Consider the following 13,970-nt stretch of genomic DNA (forward strand, 5'->3'; position numbering starts at 1 on the left):
GTGAGAAGAAAGAGTGTGTGTGTGTGTGTGTGTGTGTGTGTGTGTGTGTGTGTGTGTGTGTGTGTGTGTGTGTGTGTGTGTGTAATATGAGTATGAATGTGTGGGAAAGAAATTCTCAGCAGTCTATCTAGCATCACGAGTTGTACATTGCACAAATGTAACATTCTGCACTTTGCAAGACTACAATTGTTTATAACAGTCCACTATCTGTCCTCTCTCATTCCAGACAAGATGACTCACCATTGTACCAAGTTCTCCGGCCACTGGAAGGTATGTGAGACTGATTAACTGAGTGTATGGATGACAGCACAGCTCAATGCATTATATAAAGGTCTGCTCTGGCCCTGTTTCAAAACTTCTACAATTCATCCTTTCTTGCAGTAGTCAATGATCTGAAAGGAATGTAGTGTACTTCCATCTATCCAGCCAGGGCAGAACAGTGATTACCCCAAGGAAGGAAGAGGGGAAGGAAGGATGGATTTGTAAAGTATTTGAGCATAGCCTGCCTGTGTGTTCAGGAAAGCTCTTTAACAGAGGGCTGTGTGAGAAACAGGCTGAGCTCAGGACACACCGTTTATCACAGGAGGCTGTTCTGTCATAACAACAGGCTCGGGTCTAGACACACTATTTCTGTTCCAGCTGAACAGATTACACCCTGCCCAAATTTAGACAGAACAGACCACATTGCATTACCATTGTCTCATATGATTGGTCCATTTATCCAGGTTCATGTAACTGTTATTAGAACCAAATTGACCAATAGCACAGCTTTAAAGAGGGTTGTAGAGATACTTGTGGCTGCACCCAAACCTCAGCTTTAACCTGTCCAGGTAAATAGATAGATAGAGTATGTAATTCATGTCTCTCTCTCTGCCCCTCTCAGATCATTGTCTTCGACGAGGAGTGCTTCCAGGGCCGTCGGCATGAGTTCACCTCCGAGTGCTGCAATGTGATGGAGTTTGGTTTTGAGACCGTGCGCTCCCTCAGGATTGAGAGTGGAGCGTGAGTAAAAAACACACACAAATCCACATACACACACAGACACACTCACCTAGCACTGTATGGTTTCACTTTAGATCTATTGCTCAGAGAAGCCGGGGGAAATGATGATCTCCACGCAATCTCTGACTTCTTCCCTTTCTCTCTCTCTCTCTCTCTCTCTCTCTCTCTCTCTCTCTCCTTCTCTCTCTCTCTCCTTCTCTCTCTCCTTCTCTCTCTCTCCTTCTCTCCTTCTCTCTCTCTCTCCCTCCCATCTTCTCTCCATCTCCCTCTCTCCCTCCCTGTCCCTCCCTCCCTCTCTCCTATAGTTGGATTGGCTATGAGCATGCTTCCTACCAGGGCCAGCAGTTTGTGCTGGAGAGAGGAGAGTACCCCCAGTGCGATGCCTTCAGTGGTAGCAATGCCTACCACATAGAGAGGATGACCTCCTTCAGGCCCATTGCCTGCGCTGTGAGTAACACAACCACCACTCTCTCTATCCATATCTCTTTCTACCACTATCTATTCTACACTCTTCCTCTTGACTGACTAACTGACATCCTGTCCTCTCCCCTCCAGAACCACAGGGAGTGCCGTATGACCATCTATGAGCGCGAGAACTTCCTGGGTCGTAAGGGCGAGCTGAGTGACGACTACCCCTCCCTTCAGGCCATGGGCTGGTGCAACAACGAGGTCGGCTCCCTCAGGATCCAGTCTGGAGCGTGAGTAGCCAGCCTTTAACACAGTCAATCTCCCTCTCACCCTGTCTCTCACCCTCTCTCCCTCTCTCAAATCAAATCACATGTTATTTGTCACATGCTTTGTAAACAACAGGTGTAGACGAACAGTGAAATGCTTACTTACGGTCCTTCCCAACAATGCAGAGAGAAAGAAAATATAGAAATAATAGAAAAGTAAAACACGTAATACTACACTCACTCTCAAGCTCTCACTCCAATCTGCCTCTCTCTCTTACATTCTCTATGAATCTCTCTCCAATTTCATTTTTTACTACTCCCCTAGCCTCATAGTATCCATTACCGCCAACTGACTCTGAAATCTCTCTGTCTCTCTACCTAACAGTTTTGTGTGCTACCAATACCCCGGATACCGTGGCTACCAGTACATCATGGAGTGTGACCGTCACTGCGGCGAGTACAAGCACTTCAGGGAGTTCGGCTCCCACTCCCAGACCCCTCAGATCCAGTCCATCCGCCGCATTCAGCAGTAATTTCACCCGTTACCCCAAGCTTATCCCCACTGCTACCCAATGCTGAATAAACTGTCTTTCTAAAACCTCACTGACCTACCATCCATGCTTCTGCCTCTCTGAATGTATGTCAACTGTAGATTAAATGGTACTATGAGATAAATATAGCTAAAGACAAACAAACAAACAATTAAATAAATAAACAAACAAACAAATAAACAGAGGGATATTTAGACATGTTTGAGTACTTCTGACAATAATACCTTCACTGGCCGGCAGGCGGCGCTACATCTCCAGTGATGCCTCTAAAAAAGTTAAATATCATAATAAAACACAGATTGGTTAAATCAAATATAACGGTGCGATGACGCACATTGCTGAATAGAATCACACACATCATATTGACGACACCTGGCCCCGATGGCCTGTCAGTTGAATTCTATAGACAGTTTTGAGAGTTACTAGAAGACCCTATTTTTTATGTTTCAAGATTGCATTGAAAATGGGGAAATGGTCTCCACTATGAAACAGGGCCTTATTTCACTGATTCCGAAGCCCGATAAAGATCCTTCTCTGAATGTTGATTAGAAATGTATTGCTCTGGTTTATGCCAAAATATTAAAGAAAGGAATAGATACCATTATAAATGAGACTCAAACAGGATTTATGAAGGGCCGTCACATAACCTCAAACATTTGTTTATTCTTGGACCTTCTAGATTATTCAGATGCAAATGACTCAGATGCGGTTGTCTAATTTTTGGACATCTGTAAAGCCTTTGACATAATTGAACATTCATTTCTCTTTAGGCCATTTAAAGTCTTTGGCTTCGGTGAAAATTTTATCAAATAATTTGCATGTTTTGCAAAGATATAAATAGTTCTGTGTTACAAAACCTTAATACATCCAAAAGATTCAGTATCAACAGAAGTGTATGACAGGGATGCCCAATTTCGCCATTTCTATTAATTTTGGTTGTGAAACTTCTATCTCTAGATATTCTGAATAATGCATATCTGTATGGCTTACCCATTTTTAACAAAGGAATCAAAATTTCCCAAACTGGCTGATGATACTACTATTTTTTAAGAGACAAAGACCAAGTCGCCCTTAATGCTATAACTGCATTTTCTATTGCATCAGGATTAAAACTGAACGTTTCTAAATGTGAAATCTTATGTTTATATGACTCTGATGATAAATAAATAGAAGATATTCCTGTAAAGGACTGTGTTAAATATTTAGGAATACATCTGTCAAAAAACCACCTAGTCAGACAACATATGAATTTCTCTCCTAAAATTAAGAGAACTAAAAATATATTTAATAATTGGCTACAAAGGGATCTTACTATACTTGGGAGAGTACTTCTGTCCAAGGTAGAGGGACTGTCTCGCTTTGTGTACCCCTCATTATCTTTATTTGTAAATCCCTCTAATTGTAAAGAGATCAACAAGACCTTTCTTGACTTCATCTGGAAAAATAAGTCTCACAAACTAAAGAAGTCAGTCCTCTGTAATAAAAGACCTGAAGGAGGTCTGGAAGTGTTGGGTTTTGTTGACATAAATAACACTTTCCAGATCAACTGGTTGAAAAGATGTTTGATCAATACTGAATCAATATGGTATTTCATTCCAAATAATGTGTTTAAGTTGGGAGGTCTTCGTTTTTTACTGAAATGTAATTATATTCCTGAAAGATTACCCGCTAAATTGGCTAGGTTTCACCAACAAGCTTTAATGGCCAGGAAAATATGTTTCCTGCACAATTTTTCCCCACATAAAGCTATTTTGTGGAATAATTCAAACAAAACTGTAAGGAATAAGTCATTGTTCTACCTCAGCTGGCATGGGAGGAATATTGACTTTGTTCTTGATGTTTTTGACGTTTTTGACAACAGGGGTAATATTCTTACATATGAACAATTTATAACATTGAATAAGTTTCCAATACCTTTCAGTGTTCTGCCATGGCCAGCGAAGAGCTCGGATCTCAGTCCCATTGAGCACGTATGGGACCTGTTGGATCTGAGGGTGAGGGTTAGGGCCATTCCCCCCAGAAATGTCTGTGAACTTGCAGGTGCCTTGGTGGAAAGAGTGGGGTAACATCTCACAGCAAGAACTGGCAAATCTGGTGCAGTCCATGAGGAGATGCACTGTAGTACTTAATGCAGCAAGTTATCATCCAGAAGTGTCTGTTATATATTATTCATGTAATATTAATTAAAAGATGCCCATAATGACAGCCTACCGACCTCCTCTTTGATCCTATTATGTAATCTTCATTTGCAGTTAACACTGTTAAAAATAAAACATATAGAGCTAAACAAAATATTGCTAATTTTATATAATGGTTTTAATTTGATTCAAATCGTAATAGGGCATTTATAATCATCTAGGTCCGCGTCCATGAGTGGTCCTGCTCCATTACATGTTTTCCAGGATGCTTAGTCGCAGTTGGAGGAAGTGGGGCTTTTACAATTAGGTAGGGCTTGTTTCTGAGAATACACAACACAGCCAGCGAAATGGAGTAAAGTCAACTGTTCTTATTCGGACTCAAAAGGGATAACAAAAGGACATCGGTGCCTCTTGGAGGACCGTAAACAAACAGGATATCAAACGTTCTCCCGCATCGTCAGTCTGTCGAATGCACAGATCTCAGCTGCGGCTTGTGCTGATTGAGGAGCAGAAACGTTTGATGGTTACAACTTTACGGAGGAAGTCACTGACGGGCAGCAAATATTACCAAGTTATATGTACTTAGGTTCTTCGTTTATATTTCATTGCCTGTTCGTCAGCTAGTTGGCAAGCTGTTGATCGAAAAAAAAAAAAAATTAAACTTCTAGTTGAAGACTCGGTCGCGAGGGACCGTGGACGGTTACCAAGCTAAGGTTAACTTAACTAGCCAATTTCCTCCAACGCCCCCTCCCCCATTATAGCTAGCTAGCTAGCCACTGTCTCCATACCAAAGCCCACACACTGGGGTGAAATAAATGACTATGGCTAATTTTGTGCGGTTTCGTTGGTCTCTTGTGAAATAACATGGATTTGGCTGAAGATCAGGATTCGTTACCTTACTGAGATGGCGAGCTAGCTAGCGAACTGGATGAGTGGGTTTCGTGTCGTTGCGATAAAGCGGTTGTGTTAGCTAGCGCTAGTTTGGTACATATACTTCGTATATTAACTAACTCAAATTCAGCTATCTACTGGCCAACTCGCTATCAAGTAGCACCGGTTTCCACAGCAGTTAGTAATAACACTTTCTCCCTTGTCGACCACGTAAATTGAGAATCTAGCTGGCTGATTTCGTGGCTGAATTTACAGTTTAAATGTGGCATCTAACGTAAAGTTAGTGCCAACAACTGAATGCTTGTTCTCTTGATAGATAAATTCGATAGTTGTCGCCAACGTTAGTTAAAGTATATTTTACTCGGGTATCTAGCAAATTGTTTCAGCATAGGTTTTGCGTGCTGGATATTCAGCTAGCAACCTGCATCTGTGGTTTGATTGATGTCCTCTTTCTGATATCGCTGTGTAGGATCCTATGCCAATAAGACAATTGTTTTGATTTTTCATGTTGGTGAATACGTTTGAACCTGAACCTAACTACTGTATTCGCTAGTATCTGGACCATTCATTCGTCAGTACTATTTTTTGTGTGATACAGGCGAGCTGGCTTGCTCTTGTTATTTTCGCTTTCTACCCCTGTCATCGTTATTACACGAGGATGTCTTCATCGAATACCAGTTCGATAGAAGTGATACAACCCATCTTTGTCGACGCATAAAGTCATGTTTTATTTTGAAGCAGATGCGACGAGACGCAATTAGGAAGCTTGAAGCATACGTCTTGCTGGAGTACCACGTACCGCAATATTACAATTTTAGCTTTTCAAGAAGATAAAACAAACTATGTGGCTAGGATCAGTGGGGTTTTACAGTTGTTATTAGCTAGCTGCCTTGCTAGTTCGCCACATCTAGCAGGTGGGCCATCTAAATAAGTGAAGCTCTCTGAAAGGTGGTAAACGAAATCTCTCATCAATCTTGTCTGGCCATTGAAACCACTACCATTTTTGGCACACAAAAAAATACCCAGATGATAAATACTATTATTTTTGTGTAACAATGGTTGTGTTTTGAGGGACCGTGTGTGTCGAACCTAGAGGAAGAAAACGACACGCTTCATTCGATGGTCGCCCCTGTCATCCGCATAGCTGCCTCGGTCGCCCAGGTTGGATCTAGATTCTAACCATTTTCAGACATTTGCTTTATCTTTAAAAAAACAAAAAAAAAAACCTTTCCACGGCTGGTGTATCGACTCGGTCGAACCAGGGTTGAAGATGGCGGACCTCGAAGCAGTTCTCGCCGATGTCAGCTATTTGATGGCGATGGAGAAGAGCAAATCTACTCCAGCGGCCCGAGCGAGCAAGAAAATCATACTGCCTGAATCCAGGTACATGTAACTGCTCACCCGCCTTGTAGGTTCTGCTTCGGTCAGTCAATGTTTGTCTACCTGTCAAATTGATGTATGTGTGTATGGCCATATAGGGAGATGGAAGCCCTATCTCATTGAAACCTCTCGGTCAGTTACAGTAACTCGCTAATAGGAAACTAACGTTATTTGTCAACTGCCTCCGTTAGGCGACTCCAGGGTCCCTACCATTCAAGGTCCTAGCCCTCAAATCCACATTAGGCCAATTTGCATCTGACGTAATGCCATCGAGAATGATATCATTTTAATGAAGCTCATTAACAATGTGTTCTGAAGACCAGACCAATAATCATTCCAGCTAGCATCAAAACCACCCATCCATCACCACCTCCTCCATCCGGTGGCAGCTTCTGTTTAGTTTTTTTTACTGGTGGCTTAGAATGTAAATAATATGCTGTTATTTTCATCTGATACAGTAATATGTTAGGCCTACCAGTATCTGTTTTTGATGGAATGATGCAATGAAAGATAAGAGATGGTGGGTGGAGTCTTCTGTATCCATCCATTCACATCTGCATATCTCTCCCCTTCAACTGCCTGAATTTCCCCAGTTACATTTTTGACATTTAGAAGATGGTCTTATCCAGAACGACTTACAATAGTGAGTGCATCCATTTTCGTACTGGTCCCCCATGGGAATCAAACCCTCAACCCTGGCGTTGCAATCACCATGCTCTACCAACTGAGCCAAATGGGACCTACGAAATCACTGGTGTTTTTGACAGCTATTTATAAACGCACAGTTTTTATAATAACAAATACAGGCCCACAGGCAGGCAGCTACTATTGGGACGTTGAAGGCAAATGTGAGGTGATGGAAATTGAGCGGTAGGAGAGTGTGATGTGTGCATGGCCTTTGATGCCACCATAGCAACACCTTCTGTCAGTATGAAGCCAGTTAGGTAGTATTGTTGGAGCCAACTGCTACACTGCATGACCAAAAGTATGTGGACACTTGCTCATCAAACATCTAATTCCAAAATCATGGGCATTAATATGGAGTTTGTCCCCCCTTTTCTGCTCTAACAGCCTCCACTCTTCTGGGAAGGCATTCCATTAGATGTTGGAACATTGCTGCGGGCACTTGCTTCCATTCAGCCACGAGCATTAGTGAGGTCGGACACTGATGTTGGGTGATTAGGCCTGCCTCGCAGTCGCCGTTCCCAAAGGTTTTCGATGGTTTTGAAGTCAGTGCTCTGTGCAGGCCAGTCAAGTTCTTCCACACCGATCTCGACTAACCATTTCTGTAAAGATTTAGCTTAGCAGATTTGTCCGTCGGATAGCCAGATGGTGAAGCATGATTCATCACTCCAGAGGATGCGTTTCCAGTGCGCCACCACTCCAGCCGGCGCTTGGCATTGTGCATGGTAATCTTGTGTGCGGCTGCTTGGCCATGGAAACTAATTTCATGAAGCTTCCGATGAACAGTTCTTGTGCTGATGTTGCTTCCAGAGGCAGTTTGGAAATCGCTAGTGAGTGTTCCATCCGAGGACAGATGATTTGTACGCGCTTCAGCACTCGGCGGTCCCGTTCTTTGAGCTTGTTTGGCCTACCACTTCGTGGCTGAGCCGTTGTTGCTCCTAGACGTTTCCACATCACAATAACAGCACTTACAGTTGACCAGGGCAGAGCTAGCAGGGCAGAAATTTGACGAACTGACTTGTTGAAAAGGTGGGATCCTATGATGGTTCCACATTGAAAGTCACTGAGCTCTTCAGTAAGGCCATTCTACTGCAAATGTTTGTCTATGGAGATTGCATGTGTGTGCTCGATTTTTACACACCAGTCAGCAACGGGTGTGGCTGAATCCACTCAGTTGAAGGGGTGTCCACCTACTTTTTGGTATTAACTAGGCTATTAACTAGTTAGGAACAAATTCTTATTTACAGTATATATACTGTATGTCTCTGTAGCAGCCCATACAAAGATGGTATCCCCCTCTTAGGTGTAGTTGGTAGTGTGGAGAGGCCCTGTTGTCGGTGACCTTTAGAGAAGATTCATGCTAAACTGCTTTCTATAAGCATTTTGGATATGTGAGAATACCTACTTTACAAATAAAATACCTTACTATAACTAAAAAACAATTTTACCTTTATCCCTCCTCTGAAAAACCTGCATGCATCAGTTGAGCGTATAGCTGTACATTTTTATTTAAGGTCAGGGTTTGGCTGTCTAGTGAGCTGTTAGTCAGACTAAGGGAAAGAGGATGTGGTGGAGTGTTTTGTCAGTGTAGAGTTGACACCAATGGCATTCTCACCATAGATTTCTCAGTGTGTATGCAAATGTGAAACGTACAGCTCAAAGGAGATCGACCTAATGAACGTGTGATAATGTTAACAAGTGTCTGATTTGTAGTTTAGGCTCAGGCTGTATAACGTCTAAGCCTAAATCCCTCACCAAGCTTAGTCCTAGTCCTCACCAAGCCTAGTCCTAGTCCTCACCAAGCCTAGTCCTAGTCCTCACCAAGCCTAGTCCTAGTCCTCACCAAGCCTAGTCCTAGTCCTCACCAAGCTTCGTCCTAATCCTCACCAAGCCTAGTCCTAGTCCTCACCAAGCCTAGTCCTAGTCCTCACCAAGCCTAGTCCTAGTCCTCACCAAGCCTAGTCATAGTCCTCACCAAGCTTAGTCCTAGTCCTCACCAAGCTTAGTCCTAATCCTCACCAAGCTTAGTCCTAATCCTCACCAAGCTTAGTCCTAATCCTCACCAAGCCTAGTCCTAGTCCTCACCAAGCTTAGTCCTAGTCCTCACCAAGTTTAGTCCTAATCCTCACCAAGCTTAGTCCTAGTCCTCACCAAGCTTAGTCCTAGTCCTCACCAAGCTTAGTCCTAGTCCTCACCAAGCTTAGTCCTAATCCTCACCAAGCTTAGTCCTAGTCCTCACCAAGCTTAGTCCTAGTCCTCACCAAGTTTAGTCCTAGTCCTCACCAAGTTTAGTCCTAGTCCTCACCAAGTTTAGTCCTAATCCTCACCAAGCTTAGTCCTAATCCTCACCAAGCTTAGTCCTAGTCCTCACCAAGCTTAGTCCTAGTCCTCACCAAACTTAGTCCTAGTCCTCACCAAGTTTAGTCCTAGTCCTCACCAAGTTTAGTCCTAATCCTCACCAAGCTTAGTCCTAGTCCTCACCAAGCTTCAGAAGCACATCACGTTATGCCATGTCTTCCATCCATTGATTGCTTTATGGACTTTTCTCAGTTATAATATTCAGTGTCATGCTGCTCAATGACCATAGATGCAATCACTTCGTCAAAGTTCTTTCTGATAATGTTATGAATTTGCTCTAATCCGAGCAATCCTAAATTAGGTTTATCATTTGTTCATCATATAGCCTAGACATGTAAAGTGTAGACCTGACACGATTCACTATTCTACCTGACGGAGAATAATTTATATTCTACAAAATACAGTCTCTCAGAACTTTTTGTAACATTGCACTTGAAGTTAACTGTAATGAAAAGAGCTTTAGGCCTTATTCTAGACCTGCCCATATATTTCTGTCTTAACTTTTTGCCACCCTGGTGTTTGCAGCAGCACCCCACTGCCTGATGGGAGTTGTAGTACAGACAGACATCCTCACCCCTGAATGACCACCTCGAGAGATCAGATCAGCAACACACAGGGACCAGTTTCCCAGACCCAGAGTATACCCAGTCTTGGCCTTAGCACTTCTGACAGAGATTCTCCATCGATCACGCTTTTAAGTCCACGAGTAGGCTTAATCTGGGTTCAGGAAACTGGCCCTAAACATCACATCCCTTTTAGTGAAATTCAATATGTTTAGTCACATCTATTGATGAAATCCAATCATGTACTGGGCCAAAGTTAGCCTACTAAGGGATGACTGTGTTTGCAGACCCCGCTGTGTGTGTTCAGACCAGGCTGAATTGTACCATGGCCATTTGGTAAAGCCACTGGTTGATTTGTTTGCTTTAGATGTGGTCAATGAACAGGTCCAAACTGCAGCCTTGAACCTATTTAGACTAATGTTGTTCTTTTACTTTTCTACATTGATCTCCTATTACAGCCAGAGTCTTTTCCACAATGGCTGATGTAGATGGTGGGAACTTTTGCTCCAGCAGAGCATTAACGCACCTGATTAATCTTATGAACTAATCATCATAGTCTTCAACCAAGGCTTTGATTGGTAGAATCAGGTGTGTAACTGCTTGGCAGGAACCTAAGCTATTCGGAGAAAGATGTTCTGGTACTGAGAAACTATTATTTAGCTACTTCTGTTAAAGTGTTTGTATTACAATTAAGCGAATCTACTTCTGTGAAAGTGTCTGTATGTGTTCTATCCAGTCAGCCAGGCTTCTGTGACTTCCTCATCCTCTGTCTCAGCTCTATCAGACCCTGAGCTAGTGAACTAGATGTGTTGTTAAACTGAGTAGGCCTTCAGTTGGTTTTCCCATGTGCAGAGCAAGTTCACAGCCCCAACATTAAAGCAGGGATTGACATTAAGGGTTGCCCTATTGCCTGGGGCAAGTGTCCTGATCCGTCCTGCAAGTTGAGCCTGCTCTGAGGCTGGCCCCATTGGGCAGGTTTTTTAAAATATATATTTTTAAACTTTCAACAACCAAGATGCAAAGAATTCCATTCTTTGTGGTTCCTCCCCTGTGTGTTGAAAATGGCTACTTAACATTTTCGGGCAAGTATCTTACTCCTGACTTTCCCAATGGCCGAATGCCTTTCAGACCTTAATGTCAATACCATTTACTCAGAAATCCTAGTTAATCCTCAGATGGGTTGATTCCTCATTTGGTGTAGATCTCACTACACACATTAGAATTGTGCAGGCAGGCCTCAATCTCAAATGGAAAAGATTGCCTCTTCGAATCAGATTTGGAAGAGGTTTCTCCTCAGATGTCAATCTCTGTACTGTCTACTGCTTCTTCTACTTCTGGTGTGTGTGTGTGTGTGTGTGTGTGTGTGTGTGTGTGTGTGTGTGTGTGTGTGTGTGTGTGTGTGTGTGTGTGTGTGTGTGTGTGTGTATTGAGCTTGTAGAATTTGATTGCTAATCGTCCATTAGGTATTGTTTACAGGGCTGAGGAGATAAGACACTATTCTTCTGTGATAAAAGAGTGTGTGATAGTGGGGTTTGCTTTAACAATGACTGAAGTAGTATGGTATACATGGCCTGCTCTTTATGAATATGCTGCTTTAGTCGTGTGTGTGTGCTGAAGCCAGGATTACCGATACAGCACAGTGGGTAATACCACAGCAGATTGAGAGAGAGCATTAATACCATCAGGCCAGGGTCAGGAGGGTCAGCAACATTACTACTGTAGTGGCTGTGTTGCATAGGCTAGTCCTTCCAAACATAACTGTCTAAAGTGGACATAGCTGTTAGCCTACTCTGCAACCCCACCCTCCCAGAAACAATGATTAGATCTGAATTGTCTGACCCCTGCCTGGGTTCAGATGGCTTTATGGAAATTATTTGTTTTAATTTGATAAGGATTTAAAAGATTATCGATGGAAAACATGTTATCTCCTGAAATTGGCTATGATAATAATCCGACTAGAGAGGGAGAGACTGGGAGGGGGGGATCTAGGCTAGAGAGGGGTGGTATAGGCTTGAGAGGGAGAAACAGAGGGGTGGATCTAGGCTAGAGAAGGAGGGAGTGGGGGGGATGGAGAGACAGAGGGAGATATAGGCTGGAGAGGGAGAGACAGAGGGGAGGGAAATGGGCTAGAGGGGGAGAGACAGAGGAGAGGGAAATGGGCTAGAGGGGGAGAGACTGAGAGGGGAGGGAAATGGGCTAGAGGGGGAGAGACTGAGAGGGGAGGGAAATGGGCTAGAGGGGGAGAGACTGAGAGGGGAGGGAAATGGGCTAGAGGGGGAGAGACTGAGAGGGGAGGGAAATGGGCTAGAGGGGGAGGGAAATGGGCTAGAGAGGGAGACAGAGGGGAGGGAAATGGGCTAGAGGGGGAGAGACTGAGAGGGGAGGGAAATGGGCTAGAGGGGGAGAGACTGAGAGGGGAGGGAAATGGGCTAGAGGGGGAGAGACTGAGAGGGGAGGGAAATGGGCTAGAGGGGGAGAGACTGAGAGGGGAGGGAAATGGGCTAGAGGGGGAGGGAAATGGGCTAGAGAGGGAGACAGAGGGGAGGGAAATGGGCTAGAGGGGGAGAGACTGAGAGGGGAGGGAAATGGGCTGGGCTAGAGAGGGAGAGACTGAGAGGGGAGGGAAATGGGCTAGAGGGGGAGAGGCTGAGAGGGGAGGGAAATGGGCTAGAGGGGAGAGGCTGAGAGGGGAGGGAAATGGGCTAGAGAGGGAGGGAAATGGGCTAGAGAGGGAGAGACTGAGATGGGAGGGAAATGGGCTAGAGGGGGAGACAGAGGGGAGGGAAATGGGCTAGAGGGGGAGACAGAGGGGAGGGAAATGGGCTAGAGGGGGAGAGACTGAGAGGGGAGGGAAATGGGCTAGAGGGGGAGAGACTGAGAGGGGAGGGAAATGGGCTAGAGGGGGAGAGACTGAGAGGGGAGGGAAATGGGCTAGAGGGGGAAATGGGCTAGATGGGGGGAGACTGAGAGGGGAGGGAGAGGGGGGGTATAGGTTAGAGAGGGGGAGACTGAGAGGGGAGGGAGAGGGGGGGTATAGGTTAGAGAGGGAGAGACTGGGAGGGGAGGATCTAGGCTAGAGAGGGAAAGAGGAGTGCCGAGAGCCAGCGTTGGTGTGTGTGAGGGATTTGGAGCTGTGTGTATGTGGGATGTGTGCGTGTGTGTTTCAGCTCTGTATGTTTGTGTACTTGGGGCTGTGCGTATGTGGTCTTTGGAGTTGTTTGTGTGGCATTTGGAGTAGTGTGCGTGTGTTTTGTGTTTAGAGCTGTGTGTATGTTTGGAGATGTATATGTTGGCATTTACACAGGCAGCCCAATTCTGATCTTTTTTCCATTAATTGTTTTTTTTGACCAATCACATCAGATATTTTCACATCAGATATTTTTCAGAGCTGATCTGATTGGTCAAAAGACCAATGAGTGAAAAAAACGATCTGAATTAGGCTGCCTGTTTGTGACATTGTGGATCGCGCATCGCTGTTACATTCTCTTTGTGTCGAGGCTTTGCCTGCTGGCAGAGAGGTGAGGTTTTGACGGCAGCACTAGAAGCGAGAGAGGGGGAGGGGAGAGGAACGGGCGCTGGTACTGTTTGAAAGAGAGCTCAGCAGGAGAGGCGAGAGATTATGTGTGTTGTGCGGTAGGAGGTGGGGGAAGAGGGAGTAAACTAGAAGGATAAAGAGGGATGACAGAGAGAGGGAGGGGTTGTTGGAGTACAGTAGTTACAGGAGGCAGG

At 44.4% G+C, this 13,970-nt stretch overlaps 2 protein-coding genes across 2 annotated transcripts in view; both read left to right on the forward strand.

Annotated features, from left to right (window-relative positions):
• The first annotated feature begins 231 nt into the window (after positions 1-231).
• Positions 232-2,209, forward strand: LOC120026422 (beta-crystallin A4-like). Its single transcript, XM_038971279.1, has 5 exons — positions 232-270; positions 884-1,002; positions 1,308-1,449; positions 1,558-1,700; positions 2,062-2,209. The coding sequence occupies exons 1-5, from the start codon at positions 232-234 to the stop codon at positions 2,207-2,209; spliced, it is 591 nt and encodes a 196-aa protein (XP_038827207.1).
• Positions 2,210-4,681: 2,472 nt separating this feature from the next.
• The window catches only part of LOC120026183 (beta-adrenergic receptor kinase 2-like), a 91,018-nt gene continuing 81,729 nt past the window's right edge, over positions 4,682-13,970 (forward strand). The window contains exon 1 of the mRNA XM_038971008.1: positions 4,682-6,639. Coding sequence (XP_038826936.1) covers positions 6,527-6,639 — 113 coding nt within the window. The 5' untranslated portion in view covers positions 4,682-6,526. The remainder of the gene's footprint in view (positions 6,640-13,970) is intronic.

This window comes from Salvelinus namaycush, chromosome 31 (assembly GCF_016432855.1).
Source record: "Salvelinus namaycush isolate Seneca chromosome 31, SaNama_1.0, whole genome shotgun sequence".
Taxonomy (NCBI): domain Eukaryota; kingdom Metazoa; phylum Chordata; class Actinopteri; order Salmoniformes; family Salmonidae; genus Salvelinus; species Salvelinus namaycush.